The sequence below is a fragment of the Nelusetta ayraudi genome, unplaced genomic scaffold (genome assembly GCF_046127955.1).
Source record: "Nelusetta ayraudi isolate G7.1 ecotype Tasmania unplaced genomic scaffold, CSIRO-AGI_Nayr_v1 ptg000018l, whole genome shotgun sequence".
NCBI lineage: Eukaryota > Metazoa > Chordata > Actinopteri > Tetraodontiformes > Monacanthidae > Nelusetta > Nelusetta ayraudi.
In genome coordinates, this window is record NW_027466068.1 from 2493084 (window position 1) to 2509424 (window position 16341).

The following is a 16341-nucleotide window of genomic DNA, read 5'->3' on the forward strand; positions in this document are numbered from 1 at the left end:
TATGTTGAATTTAAACTCGAATTTCGCCGTGTAAACGACAATTTATCACATTTTTTGTTATCACAGATTATATGGGGGAAAAAAATCTGGCTACCCAACCATTTCAATGCAAACGTAACGATAAATCCGTTTGTTCCTTGTGATACTGCCAAAGGCCTCCATCTAGTGTCTAAAAGTTGCACTCACAGCGTCCACTGATACAGAAATTTGCATGCAATCAAAACTGTTAACACAACTGGTTCTGGCAACAGTTGTGACTTATTGTAAATCTAAGTAGAGACATCACTGGCTGCCATCACGAACTAATCCACCAATGTCAGCAGCAAGACATTCAGCTCGGGTAAAAAGTATTCTAACTGTGCATACCGGCACCCATATGGCTAGTATGGTAGTATCCACTTCAAGAAAGACACAGAATGCAAAATTATTGCCACAAAAAATAACTTTAATGCAATAGTGAGTTAGATGCCAGTTTACCACAAGGCTGTTTGGATCAACAGACTGTGAGAGGATATTGCATAGGTTGTTAATCTGGGACAGTCCTGCACGAAAGCTGAGTGAATGCAATAATCAGACCTCGACAGATCTCCAGAGTCCCTAAGCAATTAGGTTATTTTTTTTGATCCTGTTGGACTGTATGCACAGGTAACCCGTCTGTATTTTCTGCACAACTTTATTCCTTCGATTTGTTTTATAACGTTTCCGGACAGGTCTGTAACGCATGTCAGTACAGAGCATGAATGTGGTTGACGGATGGTCACTGAGGCCACCGTGAAGGTTCATTGTGTTGCAGAGACCAAACACCTTCCAGAGGTGTGCAAAGAAATCCTTGCTGCACAGTGACCAACTGGTTCATACACAAATTATTTTTTATAATATGGTTTGTAAAAACAACATTTAAATCATTGATGTTTTTTTCACATTTGTAGATTAGTGTAAAGATTTCCTAAAAATGATATTAAATAGGAACAAGTTACTAGTTTGGCTTTGATATAAATAATGTGATACATACAGAGAGTTCAAACAGACAGTCCTTACTAAAAACATTTAAATATTTTCAAATATTGCATTTACGAAACCATTCCTTGTTGTGTTCTTATTCATAAGTAAAATACTAGACAGATCAGTTAAAGCCATTTTCAAATGTCAACCTAGAGGGGAGCGAGCAAAGGTTTGCCATGAAGACAGGTTCAGAAAAACAAATAAAACAAAAAACAATCTCAGCCTCCCTGAGCAGAAAGTCACATCAATAACACATTTTTAAAATATTGAATAAAAACACTCAAAAGCTTGGCAAAACACACCACTCTCGGTATAACCAGAGAAGGCAATGCTCGTCTGGTCGATGTAGAGTTGAAGTACTTGCTGCAAAGGCTAATATTGTATAACTCACTGAACCAGTGCAGCTCGCACATCTCTAAGACCTCAAATTAAATATATTCCTTTACAAGTCGACAGAGTATTTGCTATTGCACAGAAATACAGGGGATTTATTTTTTTTATGGGTACGACGGATGACAAGGCAGATTATATAGTGACATTTGGTTTGGTTCGACAGCATAAATATTTATCACACGTAAGAAAAAAAAAAAAAAAAAAAAAAAAAAAGTCAACTTAAAGAGCAACACTGGTTTCGTCTTAAATTCTATTCATCTTGGTGTGTGAATAAAGATGCTTGCACAAAAAGGAGCATGCATCTCCACATTCAAATTAAAGGTCAAAAGTCAGATCCCCTTTTTTCCCCGACCAATCAGGCTCAGCTTCTTTAAACATCCCATAACAGCCTTTTGAGACCAAACTCAAAGACGACTCCTAGCGTCCTCAGTGCTGCATTAAGTGATATTAAGAGAGGTGAACGAGTGCGTTGTGAGCGCAAGATGATAACATGACATTCAAGAGCACGCCGACACGATGTACATGACCTATTATATTATAATCTTCTCGTAAAATCATGACATATACGGTTTAGTGTACAGCTTTCGTCTAAAAAGGCAAGAAGAGTCAAATAAATATTCTGTAAGAGTCTGCAGGACCGGCTTGTTCCTGTAACTGAGAGGTGGTTGACTGAACAGTGACCTAACAGGCCGCTGTACATGTGTCCAACCAACTCTTGACCATCGACCTCTCAATCGTATCCAGGTGCTTGGATCCAAACGAGAAAAAGAGGGCGAAAGACAAAAACACACAACATGACAAGTCTTCCATACACCCACCACTAATGACAGAGACTGGAACCCATATTTAAATATTGTAAAACCAAACAGGGATTTTTTTTTTTCTTTGAAGCGTAAACATTACATTGATTGATGTCATTTTTGCACATGGATAAAATATATAAAATAAATCCTGTCTTCCAAAACTATAAATTGTTCTTAAAATGTAAAAACAACATACATCTCACCGTGTATCATGACTATTATTATTACTGTAAAATTTCTGTTAACATTTGTGGTGTAGAGGTGTTCAAAAGCAACACTACGCAGTTTTCCCTTTACCTTAACATGATAGTTTCACTACTTATTAATGAAGTCATTCATATGTTTGATTTGTTGACCTGTAGCGAGGAGAATGTCTCGGGGACATTTAACTCGTGTGTGTGCAGACTAGACAGCAGTGTTTCTTGAAGAGGGAGCCAAGCAAGCAACCTAAGTTATACATGGTTATTTATATAACCCGGTCCTATACCAGAGCAGCCAGGTGCATTCTGTCACTGGCAGTAGTGGCATTCTCCCCGTCACAATTCAATTCGCTGTGCTTCTGAAACTACCATGTTAAGGCACACAAACTACTCAGTAGTGTTTTAACTGTACTGAATTGTTATCCATAGTTCTATCAAGAGGACCTGAACTTAATTCTTCCACTCCTCCAGCTTCGGTTGTGCAAGGCAAAAAAAAAAAAACAATACTTCTCTGCCACACACGTACACACGCGCTCGCACACCAATATGGTCAAACATTTACACAAGCTGCCACAGTCACACGGGTGGGGAAGGGTTAGGTCGGGGCGGGCTTTATGTGCGGTTGAGGGTCTGGAAGATTCTGGATATTTGGAGCATGACAGGGCCCGTCTCGGGGTCGTTCATCCACTGCGTGCTGTTTAGGGGATTCTCCAGCATGTCTTCAAAAGCTGCACACAAACACAAGGGGAACCCGCTTACAAAAAAAGGAATGAGGTGAAGATAGTGGCAGGGAAACCGTCCGCTAGGGAAAACCAAAAAAAGTGCGTGAGGGAAATCAAAGAAGTGCTGCGCTGTGTAGTCCTCTGAAGGCAGAAAAGAAACTACCGCCGTAACTGTCAAGATGAAGATGATGAAACGTCTGCTTTGCCAACTGTTGCAGTAATAAAACTGCTATGATTCAAAGACCAGAGAACACTTTTGTCAATGCCAGGGAACCAACTGCCGGGGAAACGTAACAAAACAAGAGGTTTCATTGCTCGAGCATCACTTGCAAAAGGGTTTTGCTTTTTTTCAAAACACGGATTTTAGTCGGAACTGCTCGTTTTCTTTGCATGACGCCAATCACCAACGCTGTCTATGAGTACGCTGAGACTTGAGTAAAATTCTAAAGGAACATGATGTCTCACTGCACACAGGATCCAAATGACAAACACTTGAATGTCTCCTGTTTATATTTGTTAGGCTGTAAATACAATGCGTTGATTAATAAACTAATTAATACATTAATAAAAATAAAAGCATGTTTTACCTAGCAGAGTTTTAGGATTGGTTAGACCCAACTGGACCACCGGATTCTCCAGGATGGCCTGGAAGAGTGGGCTGTCTGTGTCGATGCCTTTGTCCATGTCCTCTGGAGAGGGTTTCCTGTCTCCAAGCAGCCACTCGCACTGCAACAGGGACGAGTGAGATTAAGTGAGGTAAGAATAACAATAAAAATGAAAACAAATCAAAACTGGAGTTCAGTCAAGAGTTTCACTACCAGTTGAAGTTTGGACACACCCTAGAAATGTAATGTCTTTTCTTTCATTCTCATTGACTCGACCTGTATGTGTGTATGTGTGTGTGTGGTTTTGTGTACCTACCGCAGCATCCTGTTGGTTGTTGTTGACCCTCAGAGCATCCACCACCTCCTTCTCATCGAACCCCATCTCCATCAATGCAATGACAGCCTGCAGTGACAAAATGTTGTGTTGCTCACGGAAAAGATCTCAAACAAATTACTACCACACTATATTTCAAGTTCCACAGAGCCTGGCTGCAGGTGAAACATTCACCTGTAAATAGTGTAATCACAATAGTGTGAGCAGCAGGACTCCCACGTACACCAAGTTGAGGTGTTTTTAAACCAGAAGTTTGAGGAAGCTAAATTCCTCTGCGTGTCTTATTCTAAACTAGACCACTGACCCTTGAGTCTGGCCTGAACTCTCTTTTCCTGCGAATCCTCTTGAAGATCTCTGTGAGCTCGTCCTGCCGGCTGCTCTCCTCTGTACTCGACTGGCTGGAGAGGCTGCGGAGGAGTGTGGAGCCCGACGCCGAGGTGCTCGGTGTGGCAGCCGCCGCCGCTCCAGCTGCTGCGGAGGAATCCTGACTGGGTATTGGCGCATCGACGGACGGGTCGTCTACGTGCTCGATGAGCCACTCCATCGCCTGGGTCACTGACATGCTGCCAAGAGAAAAGAAGGAGAGACAAACAAAGCTTTTAGGCTCAACGCACACAGCTCATCTCAAACTGGATTGATGCTGTAAGACATCCTGAATAAAGAAAATCATTGAAAAGGCTCCGACTTACTGGTTCAATCTTAGAGCCTTAATAGCTCTGCTCTCAGGAAATCCCATCTCCGTGAGCTGCTGAAGAGCAGTTTCATCCACCCTGTCGTCTTCGTCTTCATCCAACATTGCTACAAACAAAACAGTAAAATCTTTGAGGGAGACTAACAGGGTGTAAAGGTTTTATGATAGAAATCATCACCATCGTCATCACAAGTATGGAGGTACAGCATAATGTCCATACAGAAGTACACAAGCATACCACACTGTCAACCTAATGCAAACAGAGACGTGTTTGAGATTCTTACAATCACAATCAGCAGTTTCACTGTTCTCCTTACACAGGTTCAACTAATTCCTCCATGAGTCACACAGAACACCTGACTAGTTCTTACAAGTCAAGCTTTACCATTGGCCTTTTTGAAGAGTTCAACAGCATCAGGGTTCAAGGCTAGAAGCTTCTGAGCAACTTCAATGAGGGACACCAGGATTTTTCTCAGCTCCGTCTGAAACTAAAGCCAGAAACATGTAGCGCGCACACAACATAACCGACATGTTCAGTAAATAAGCATATGTTGAAAAACCAATAAAAGTGTACATAATTAATACTATGGAATTTCCAATCTTAATTTACAGTACGCTTAATGCCAGCCGCAAAGAATCTTACATCTCTGATGTTGTGCTGCGTTACAGTGCGGTCCGTGTGGCGTGTCGTCAGGTTGGCGGTCGCTTTCAGAATGGCATCTTTGTCTGGAGCCTTGTTTTCCTGCTTCTTCTGTTGAGATTCCAACAAACGACACAGACGGTCGACATCGGTGACCACTCCAAGAAAGGTTGTACGAAGAAAAAAAAGAAAAGAAAAAAAAAAAATACAGGCAGAATACAAAATGCTTTTAGTGTGTTCAAAACTGAGTCAGTAAGTGTGACAGCGCCAACCTTTTCTTCTGACCCGACATCCACCATCTTTGGAAGGGTTGGCGGCGGTCTTTTCTTTATGAGCAGCAAAACGTCTACCAAAGACAGATGACACATTGGCAGGTGACGGAACAGTCACTGTCCGACATTCGTAACAAAAAAGCTGCCAGAAAATGCTTTACATACCTTTGTCTTTGAGATTTTCATCCGCAACCGTTTTAGTGTCTGTGAGGACTCTCTCGGTAGCAGCGTGTATGAGTTTATGGTGGGTAAGTGTTTTGGGGTCTTCTACACTTCCGTGCACATACTAAACACAGAGCAGAACATTAAAATGTATTAAAATGATTTTTTTTTTTTAAATTAAAGGTAGATATTTAACTATATATGGTTTTGCAATTTCAACAGTATTGAAAGTGGTGTTCTCAAATAACCTGACAATGCCAGAATAACAGAATAAACACTTACAGCTACGTGCAGATTATGGATGTCACAAATGTCACACTTAAATAAATAAAAAATGCATTTAAAAACTATAATGATCAATATGATGTACTCTAATAAAAAAAAAAAAACACTTTTTAAAGTAACAGCAGCTTCTTAACCCCGTTTTGACGTTAATTCAAGGGGCACCATTTAAACCTCACATTGATCGGATGGTTTAATAGAAATCATTCCATTGCCTGCTTGTTTCTTTTTAAACTACATTTCAATTGCAAGTGCACTTTCACTGAGTTGCCTCCAAAATAAAGTTGCTTTGACATCGTCCTGACAACTGGTTACTGCATGAACACAAAGGTCATCAGTTAAAATGAGAAAATTCATGCTAGACATCATGCATATGCAGTTCAGCAGCTCGTACTCATGAGCAGTTGCTACGCTACTGTCATTGCACACGAAAAAAAAAAAAAAAAAAAAAAACCTGACTACCACTCTTGTATGCGGTATAGGCTATGTAATAATAGACGGGCAGTAATGCTGAATGCCTATGCAGCTAGATAAGGGAACAGAAAGGAGGCAGAGAGTGGGACTGTGTCTTAGCTCGACAGGGGCAACCAACCTGATAAATTATAAATAGCAAGGTCTACCCACTAGCTATAAATACAAAGCCAGTGTCACCGACACTGACAGTTTACCGGGGGGCCACGGGGGCTTTGCAAGCATCCCAGGCAGAAGTGACATGACCAAAAAAGCAACAAGGAGGGACACAAACAAACCCAATAACCTACATGTTTCAAGCATCTTTCCTTGAGTTTCTCCACGGTGGTGTCTTCCGTGACCTCCTCCAACCACTCCGTGCCATCCATGGTACAGACGTGTATTTTTAATACTTTGCCGGCGAATATCTTCTCCTCCTGGACGAACATAGCTGCAGCCTTGAGGAGCAAAGCAGTACCAAGTCCAGTGACGTTCGCAGCAGTTGCTATGTGCTCCAAGGCAAGCTAGCGTGCTAGCGTTAGCACCTAGCTGGCCGCCTTTCTGTAAATCCGCCGACAACAGAGCGAGAGCAGGGACCAATTAACTAAGATCCATTTTCGGGTCCTTCTGCCAGTTTTCGGCGAGGCGGCAGCCTATTGGTTCCGTGACCAAGGACCGGTTTTTATTTTATTCCCAGCGAACACACAGGCAGCCAGCCAGCCAGCGAGCACCCTATTTTTACTGTAATGTTTGAACTTTGAACTTCAACTGTACTAGTGCCGATGCACCATGGGAGTCGTAGTTTCTGTGCTTTGACGTGTTGATTTAGCATGAAATTCTCTTTTTGAAGCGCTCAAATATTGGCTGAGTGAATAAATAAAACGTAAAATACTAAAACACATGTCTTGAGACTAAATATGAGGATTTCTATTTTACATATACATTACTTTATCACTAATTACCTCAAGCGTGCGTTTTGGAACCTTTTTATTTATTTATTTATTTATTTATTTATTTATTTATTTATTTATTTTAAAATGTTTTGGGAAGGGTCCAATCGAGAAATATACACGTCATTAATCAGTGTAGTCCGCTGATATGGGAAATGGTACCCAAATGTGTCTGGGATTTGCAGTAATACATCCCTCCTTCCAGCAGACGTAATATAAATGACTCACTAATACATGCCAATACAGTGTATTGTTGTAAGCTGAGTGAAGGCGCTACATAAGGTCACAGAAGTGACACTAGCTGGTAGAATGGCCTGTTCAACACATTTTAAAGTCGACAGTTACATGAGCTTAATATTAAAAAACTACCACAGAAATGACGACGTGGGTGTAGATTTCATCAGTAATTTCCACCGCTAGGGGGAGACAAAACAGCTACATTATGAAGAGCTTCAACGAAAGCATTTTTTATCACAATAAATTATTGCCGTCTTTCGAAGGCCTTGCTCCTTGAGCTGTAGCTTTCGCGTGCACAGTAATCTGAAGTTGAAAAAAAAGACAGTTCTCATAAACTCAAGGCATAAATATGTCCTTTTATTGTAACAAGAATGAAAATAAAAAAGGAAATACATTTTTGCAAAATATAACATTAAAACAGGAGAAGAACCTATTGCCAGTAATACAATGTCACTACAAGGTTTTTGTTTTTTCATCAACATTAACATTTGCAAGTAATACCAGAGGCGATGCAAAAGCCATTGAAATGGACACATGAGAATTGCCAATAGTTTAAAAAAGGACAAAAGATTTTATTACGATGCACAAACAGTTGCCTCAACAGCTTTTTGTTTTTACGGAACAGTGAATAAATATGAATTTATAAAACCTCAATATTTTATTTAGTTTTTCAATAGAGAAATCCCTCCTAATATATTGAATTCATTTGAATATAGTTCAAATATATTTATGCATTAGGGACAGCAAAATAGAAAATATACTTCTCTGTTCTGGCAATTTAGAGGCTGTTGAACAGTGCAAGACCTATCAAAGTTGCATGCTTAAGACATCAGATTTCTTGAACAAAATCTTGCTTACAAGAAAATTTCAAAACATATTTACAAGAGAAAGAACACAGCCATAGGCTCGAACGTATAGGAGGGGGATGAAGTTTCCTTTTCCCTCTGAACACACACTGTGGCCGACGGGCCAGTTCTCCAACACCACAGGACTAACAGATACACAAGCCTGTCTTACGTCTGTCTTGCGCCAGTCTCCAAGACGGTCGCATACTATACAACTTGCCACATCTCCGCACAAACCTCTACCTGGGAAGGGAATCTAACCTATATGCACAAGAAAATGTTGCTCCACTGATGAAAGGTAACACAACTCTAGAGTGCAGGACTAACAATAGCATATTTCAAACTCATCATAAAAACAGAATCTGTGCATGAAATACAGAACTTGCGTTTCGTTGACAATCACATTTTGTTTTCCGTTGATTTTGCAGATTATTTTTCACACTTGCACTTAAAATGTGCTCTATAAAAATGCCCCATTAATCATCATAACTTTAATTATTAACAAGATTATACAAAAACAAAATATAAACAAAGACTGAAAAATATATGAAAAATGCAAACGCTAAAAAGGAAAATAAATAACCAGTGTGTATGCTGAAGCTGAACTGCAGGGGGAAGCAAAACAAGAAGAGAACAGTCTCTAAGCGTAGGAGCGAGCACCACAGACCCCAGAAATTTCTGCAAGCAGGCAATGTGTATAAATAAAGAAATAAATACATGAATGAATGAAACAACAGGCGTTGTTAGTATAAAAGTGTGTTTAAAAAAACAAAACAAAACAACTATTAATTTATCTTGAATTCTTTCCCATTTCCTACTTTGTTTCAAATATAGTGACTTTTGGATAACACTTTTCCCCCCAGTTGCTGCTGTAAGTGAAGAGGATTTTTATTTGAACTGTTCAGGTATAGGTCCAATTTGAGATTGCATGCTTGTTGGCGGACTTGAAATGCCCTCTGACCAGTCCGACATGTTGGAATGGGGAGAGGAGCTTGACCACTGATCGGGAGAGCCAGGGGAGGGAGTCAGAAAGGGGTGGTCGGGAACCTGGACCTGATGATTGGGGGTGTTGTCCATGGGGCCTGAATAGCTGTGTTGGGAGGGAGGGGTGAGAAACTGAGAGCTGGGCATGGAAGAGGTCATGATCTGGGTCTCCTGGGGCAGGATGGTGTGGATGGGCATGCTGGAGTTGGCCGTGCCCTGCTGGAGCTTCGGGGAACTGAGGTCCTCACTGATGAAGTTCTGGCTGTTGGTGGTGTTTGAGTTCTGGTGTTGGAGCTGAACATTCTGCTGCTGCTGAATCTGCTGCATGTTCTGCATCTGCTGCAACTGCTGAGCCTGTTGCTGCTGCTGCAGAATGTGGGGTTGCGGTCCGAGTCCTCTGCTCTGGATCCCCTGGTAGTTCATGATCTGGGGCAGACCCTGCGCCGGGTGGCCGTTGTGGAGCGACGTCATCATCCCGTGTTGGCCTCCCTGGTGGAGGCCTCCCTGGCCTCCGGGAGCTCGCCTCAGAGGGTTGAACTGACCCGGCTGGCCCATGGTGCCGTGCATCCGGGGCAGCCAGTCGCACTGGCCGTTCAGAGCGCCCTGGCCACCAGAGGCGGTCACGGGCAGGTGGGTGAGGCGGGGAGGCAGGGGGTCAAACTGCATGCGAGCCAGCTCCTGCTTGTTCGGCATCACCATGTGGTTCATGGCCAGGTGCGGGTCGGACATGCCCTGCAGGTGGTTCAGGGACACGGAGGGCGACTGCTGGAAAGGCGAGGTCATCATGGGCGGCGACGCCACGTCGGAGACGTAGCCGTGCGGAGACTCCAGCGAGTCGACCGGCGACAGGACGGCCGAGCTGTCCAGGAGGCTGCCGGACTTGCCTGCGTCCTGCAAGTTCTTCTTCTTCACCTTCATGTCTTTGGCATCCTTGCAGCCGACGATGCCCTTGGCGCTCGGCTTGCGCGCCTTCTTGCCCTGGCCGGGCCCCTGCGGCAGCGGCGGCTGCTTCAGGCCGCCCAGGTAGCCGTTGGGCGAGCAGAGGGGCGGCGACAGCGTGGTGCCCAGCGAGCCGCCGTGCATGTGGGGGCTGCGCACCAGGTTGTACTCGTCCATCAGCCGCACGATGTCGTGATGCATCCTCTCCTGCGCGATGTCCCTGGGCAGGCGGTCCATGTGGTCGGTGATCTCCCGGTTGGCGAAGTGGTCCAGCAGGACCTTGGCAGTGCCGTAGCTTCCTTCCCTGGCGGCCAAGAACAGAGGGGTCTCCTCCTGGGGCGGACACAACGAGGTCAGAGGAACGTTAAGTCAGACAGACGAGTGTTTTTCAACCACAGTGTTTTTTCACAGCACCAGTGTACTGTGAAATAAAGTCAGGTGTGCTGTGAAAAATGATCCAATTTCACTTTATTGGTGTAAAAAGAAATGCTAACATGCCATTGTCGAGTGACTGTGCTTTAAAGAGAATGTAAGCCTATTTTCCTCCCAGGATATCAGCTTTGTGTGCATCTATCAAATTTAAGTTCTTCAAAATAGCCACCTGTCATAAAAAGCATATTTAGAGTTTTTCTTTGCTGCATAATATCTTGCTCATATTTTAGATGTCCTTCCTAGCTACCCTACAGTGTAGAAAGTTGTAAAGATTAAAACAAAAAAAAAAAATTGAATGAGATGTGTCCAAACTTTTGACTGGTTCTGTATATTGTCATTTTTAGGCAAAAAGTGCAATTTTTTTTAAATATTTGGGGGATTTTTTTTCAAAGTAAGAAAAAAATGTGCCTTGGCTCCAAAAAGGTTGAAAACCAGTGAGATCGAGACAGTGGGCTTTTTTTTTTTTTCAATCTACCTTGTTGTTTTGCATGTCCTTGTTTGCGCCGTTCTTCAGCAGCACGATGGCAGCCTCCACATTGTTCACTGCGGCAGCCCAGTGCAGAGCTGATTTACCTTTAAGACAGCAAAACGCAAGGGAGGGTGGGCGGGGGGGTCAAGCGTTGAACATTGCATTCGTCCGTGTTTTGTCATCCCTTTAACCCGAACAAACAAACCCTTACCGAAATCATCGATGGCGTTCACGTCGGCGTGACAGTTGATGAGCTCATCCACCATGCCCTCCACCGCCAGCCGGGCAGCCAGGATCAGCGGCGTGGTGCCGTCATGCATGCGGGCATCCAGGTCTGTGGCGCGATTCCTTATCAGAATCTGAAGAGACCGGCAACGCGTTACTGTCTGTGCTGACCGTTGGCCCTCACACACACACAACGAGAAAATCACGCAACAAAGATTTTAGTTGTTGAGAAATTTTGAGAAAATTTTGTCATTCAAGTTTTTATTTTATTGGGTCAATTTCGGGCTGTTGCTAAAACTGTTTGATCATTTATTGCAACATTTTTAGTAGACAACTACTTATTAATTGTTTCCATGCTTCAATATTACTTGAGTCCATGTGAATTGTGGGTATTTTGTCCAATTGAAGGAGAAGAAGAAGTGTGCCGTCTCTTCTTTTTTTCTTTAACGTTACAGCAGAACAATAAAATCCTCATCGCAAGCATCTCACGGCTCAGGGTAGGTAGAACCTGAGAGCACCAAACCCTTTCAGTAAAGTTGGCATTAGCCAGTGGAGCATAAAGACAAACCATCCTGGTATCAATAAATGAATCACTTCCCCCAACTACAGCCACGCTACCGCGGCGAGCGCGAACCAACCTGGAAGACCCCGAGGGCGTCGGCCGCCACGGCGGCGTGCAGCGGCGTCCTGCCCATGTTGTCCTGGATGTTGGCGTCGGCGCTGGCCTCCAGCAGCCGCTTGGCGGCGTCCGAGCGAGCGTAGCGCGCCGCCAGGTGCAGGGCGGTTTCGCCGGTGCGGTCCGTCTGGTTGTGGAGGTTGGCGCCCTGGTAGATGAAGTCATTTATGACGTTGGCCGAGGCGTCCTCCTCTTCCTCGCTGTTCCCCGTCTCCAGTCCTCCCCCGCTGCAGGACGCGATCATCAGCGGAGTGAATCCATCTGCGAAGGAGGAAACGGGGGTCAGGAGAGAGAGAGAGAGAGAGACTGTGAAGAGGAGGTAAAGGGGGCTGCTGCACGGTCAGCACTACACCAGGCTCGGTGGAAGAAGAAAAAAAAAAAAAAAAGGCGCGCGTGCACGCGTGCACTTCAAAGCGGCAGGCAGATCAAAACAAAGCAACAAACAAATCGAACGTGGATTTAACACTTTTTGCCTTGGCTGAATCGTTACAGCGCTCTCCTTTCCATAATGGATTCCGATCAAGGCCCGCGCACAGGAAAAGCTTCTGAAGGTAGGCGAAGCTGAGGGGGATAGAGGCCCGGGCTCGCTAAAACCGGGGCTGGTGCACAAACCAAGCATTAATATCTGACTGTGAAAGGCAGCTCAGCTCAGTCAGTCCACTTGAGTAGGTTTTCTCCTCTTCAAAAGAGAAGCAAGCCCCAGATCTGGCAGATTTGGTCGATTCAAGTGCATCGATCCGCGGCAAGGGGGGAAAAGTGTGTTCTCAACTTGTTAACCCCATTACTTTGATTTTTTTTTTTCCTCTACGGCTTTTCTGCAGGGACATTATGGTACTTGCTGCAAAATTGGGTATTTGCATTTGACGCCACCGCTGTTTTTTTTTTTGTGTGCGTTTTTTATATTGTGTGGAATAAGTAAAAGTAGCAGGGCCCATTACTGCTCAAATGATTTATCTGATCAGGAATCAGTGTTTCCCCTCAGGCGCTTGGCTTCCAGCTGGCTGCTTTGAAGAAGATCCTTTACCCTGAGGACACGGGGCTTTAGCAGCTTCTACATGCGCGATTGCACACGCACGCACGCACGCACGCACGCACATGCGCCCGCAGAGTCGCGCAACCTCTCAAAACTAGAAATAAATGTACAATTTTAAAGGCACAATGTAACTCAGAAGATGTTTTAAACATTGTAACCCATCTGGAAGAACTACTACATTTACTCAACACCCTACAAATGACATTTATTGCTGCATCCTTTTTATCTACCGTTTTTTTTTGTTTTTGTTTTTTTTAATAAAAGTGTATACACTGCAAAAACATAAAAAATATTCAGTAGAATCTTTTTAATTTTAATTTCATTTTTGGATTTAAAATTCTCGAAAGTCATAATCTTAAAAAATGATCACAGACAGATGTATTTCTTTTTTTTTTTTAACCAGGCTGATTAATGAAAAATACTTCTTAATTAGATTAATCATTAATTAATCTGGATTTCAAGACCCCCTTTCTTCATAAATACAGTTAATTCACAATATCAACGGATTCCGTCTGCCTGTTTGGCCCGACCGCTGTGCTTTTTGTTCCCGCTCTGAAGGGAGAAGTCACAGACCTGGTCCCCGGACGTTCACATCCATGCAGTCGTTCTCAATCTCGCCCTGAGGGGGAGTGGGAGCGATGGAGGGGATTCGCAGGTCAGCAGCATCCAGGTGCTGCTGAGTCCACTGGCGGTGGTCCGTCTGGTCGTCAGCCTCCAGGATGGCTTGCTCATCAAATTGCTACAAGGAACACAACAATACGATATAACATGTAGCTATAAACTGAGCATAAAACAAATAAAAAATGCAAAACCTGAGTTATTTAACTCTTCAATTATTTTAAATTGAGCCTTCAAATGATTTAGTCTGATTTTTTGCTTTAATCCATTTCTGCTGAAACTGTAAATAAAATCAAAATTTGTTTCCATTGAACAAAATCTGATTGCATTCAATTGCTTTGCATCCTTACCTTGAAGCGCTTTGCATCCGAAGGCTCGTCTTCCTCCCAGTCGTTCTGGGTAACATCCATCAGTGAGATGTCTGAAGTGTTTTTCAGTGGCCTGTAAGGGCACGAAGAGGGCGGGGGGGGAGGAAGGAGAGAAAAAAAAAATCATACAAATCCTTGTTCTCGGATGCATCCATCCCATCCGAGGCTCTCGCCATCAATGGTGCAGCAATGCCGAAAAACAAAAGCATTGATTAAATCCGCACCCCCACCCGTCTGCCCCAACAAGTCAATTAGCGTGCACCCCAACCAGTCGTGTCATTATCATTAATCCAGGCAAAAACCCGCCTTTCCCAATTTTGACTCATGACCAGTTTCACCCATACGGTCCCTCAAACGGAAAAAAAAAAACAAAAAAAAAACTGGTCACCTCGACTGGCCCGCAATGAAACACAGAGTACCTGCGCCGACGAGATCAAAAAAAAAAACCTACTTGAGTCCCACTGAATCCTCTCCGACGGGCTCCCGCCGCTTCTTCTTGCTGGTCTCTGTTGTCTTGAAGCCCTCGGGGAGCCAGAGGCGCCCGTGTTCGTGACGGCGTTTTCGGGCGGCCACCATCCCCACGCCCAGACAGGCCAGCATGCCCACACCGGCCAGCACCAGGTAGATGGGGTAGAGTTCCTGAGTGGGCTGGGTGTCCACGCCACCTGGCAGGAGAGGGGACATGGTGGTCAAGAGGTGCGCAGACGACCGACGGGAACCAGGACGGACGGCCCCGAGACGTGACGGAGAGCTAGTCCAGGTTGTCCTCACCCACCGCCCGACCGCCCGCCCGCCGCTGCCGACGCGCGCTGCAACCAGCGGCGAGCACCAAAAAGCGACTGACGATCCCGGCCGCTCGGAAAAGCTAGCCCCCCGCTATCTACTCGGTAATAATCAGGGGCGCTAACCACTTTTCATCGGGAAAAAAAAGAAAAAAGAAAAGTGAAAAAAGGGGATAGGGTGCGATAAAAAAAAAAGAGAAAAGGGGGGGGAGGAAAAAAAAAAAAACATCTCCACCTCCTCCTCCCTTTTCAACTCGGGGTACCAAGAGACAACTTTACCATTTCTTCTTTAAGAGAAAAAAAGAGGAGGGGGATTAATGAACTTCAAATTACTGCACGCGCTTTAAGCTGTAAAGACGAAGGATTTATTAGGATTTTCAAGATAACAAAGACTCCCAACTTCTAGCACACTCCCGATCAATTTTTCCCCTTCTCTTTTTTTCACTAACGATTCTGAAATGATAAACTCCCCCAACCTAAACCCTCAGAGATGCATTAAGTCCTGGTATTACATTCAGCGGGGTGAAGGTTGCAGCAGCCCCTCACACTGTGGGATGACGTGCACGTTCGTGTCTGCGTGCGTGCGCGCCTGGGTGTGAGCGCGAGCGCGTGCCAGTGTGTTATCTGTGGGCGTGTGTGTGTGCGTGAAGGAAGACGGACAGAAAGACAAGACAGAGAGAGTTACATCTGGTGGTGTGAGTAGGGGGCTGGATGACTTCAGTTGGAGCAATTAACCATTTTGGAGCCTGAAGCCGGTGGATTTACAAACTGAGGGAAGGATTGATTGTTTAGTCCATGAGATCCACAACTGCATTTGTTCACCTCTGCATAACAAATACACAATCAAAGAGTGCCAGGGTCAGGACCCGACCAGGGGGCGCCTCTGGTTGGGGTGTGTGTGCGTGTGTGTGTGTGTGTGTGTGTGTGTGTGTGTGTGAGAGAGGGTGTGTGCGCATGTGTAAATGCACGTGTCGTATCCACATGTGATCTCTTAAGGAATCGGGCCTCAGAAGACCATTAACATGAGCGTGTTTGGTAGATAAATTAACTAACAATAATTTTTTTGCAAATCAAAACCAACAGCCAACCTTTACACATTCATAAGAGTCATTTTTCGTATATATAAATTATTATTATTTATCCGAAATTCCAGTCAAAAAAGCCTCTTTTGTTTAGCATGTTTAGTTTGCCAAAAAAAACAAAACTGATCTCCATTAAACTATTGCA

General features: G+C 44.1%; 2 protein-coding genes across 3 annotated transcripts in view; both read right to left on the reverse strand.

The window, feature by feature from the left end:
• Positions 1-424: 424 nt before the first annotated feature.
• On the reverse strand, positions 425-7317 carry ubac1 (UBA domain containing 1). Of its 2 annotated transcripts, none has more exons than XM_076025746.1 (10): positions 6868-7317; positions 5828-5948; positions 5654-5736; positions 5394-5501; positions 5136-5238; positions 4749-4857; positions 4364-4622; positions 4042-4128; positions 3708-3846; positions 425-3126 (listed from the first exon to the last, which is right to left on the reverse strand). In XM_076025746.1, exons 1-10 carry the CDS (start codon positions 7003-7005, stop codon positions 3011-3013), a joined length of 1263 nt encoding a protein of 420 aa, XP_075881861.1. In that variant the 5' UTR covers positions 7006-7317; the 3' UTR covers positions 425-3010. The 2 variants fall into 2 exon arrangements, with proteins under 2 accessions (XP_075881861.1, XP_075881862.1); XM_076025747.1 differs by having other exon boundaries at positions 5663-5736; positions 6868-7316.
• A 762-nt stretch (positions 7318-8079) lies between these two features.
• Positions 8080-16341, reverse strand: part of notch1b (notch receptor 1b) — a 41137-nt gene continuing 32875 nt past the window's right edge. Inside the window, exons 28-34 of the mRNA XM_076025748.1 lie at positions 14784-14997; positions 14315-14405; positions 13920-14085; positions 12276-12574; positions 11624-11771; positions 11419-11516; positions 8080-10844 (exon numbers count right to left, since the gene is read on the reverse strand). Of these exons, the coding sequence (XP_075881863.1) occupies positions 9477-10844; positions 11419-11516; positions 11624-11771; positions 12276-12574; positions 13920-14085; positions 14315-14405; positions 14784-14997 (2384 nt within the window). The 3' untranslated portion in view covers positions 8080-9476. The remainder of the gene's footprint in view (positions 10845-11418; positions 11517-11623; positions 11772-12275; positions 12575-13919; positions 14086-14314; positions 14406-14783; positions 14998-16341) is intronic.

Excerpts from the sequence above, each read along its gene's own strand:
- ubac1 (XM_076025746.1), bottom strand. The coding sequence starts at position 7,005 with ATGTTCGTCCAGGAGGAGAAGATATTCGCCGGCAAAGTATTAAAAATA. Across the intron at positions 5,737-5,827 it reads TGAAAATCTCAAAGACAAAG|ACGTTTTGCTGCTCATAAAG; the intron begins GTATGTAAAGCA and ends TGTCTTTGGTAG. Across the intron at positions 4,623-4,748 it reads AAGGCTCTAAGATTGAACCA|CATGTCAGTGACCCAGGCGA; the intron begins GTAAGTCGGAGC and ends TTCTCTTGGCAG.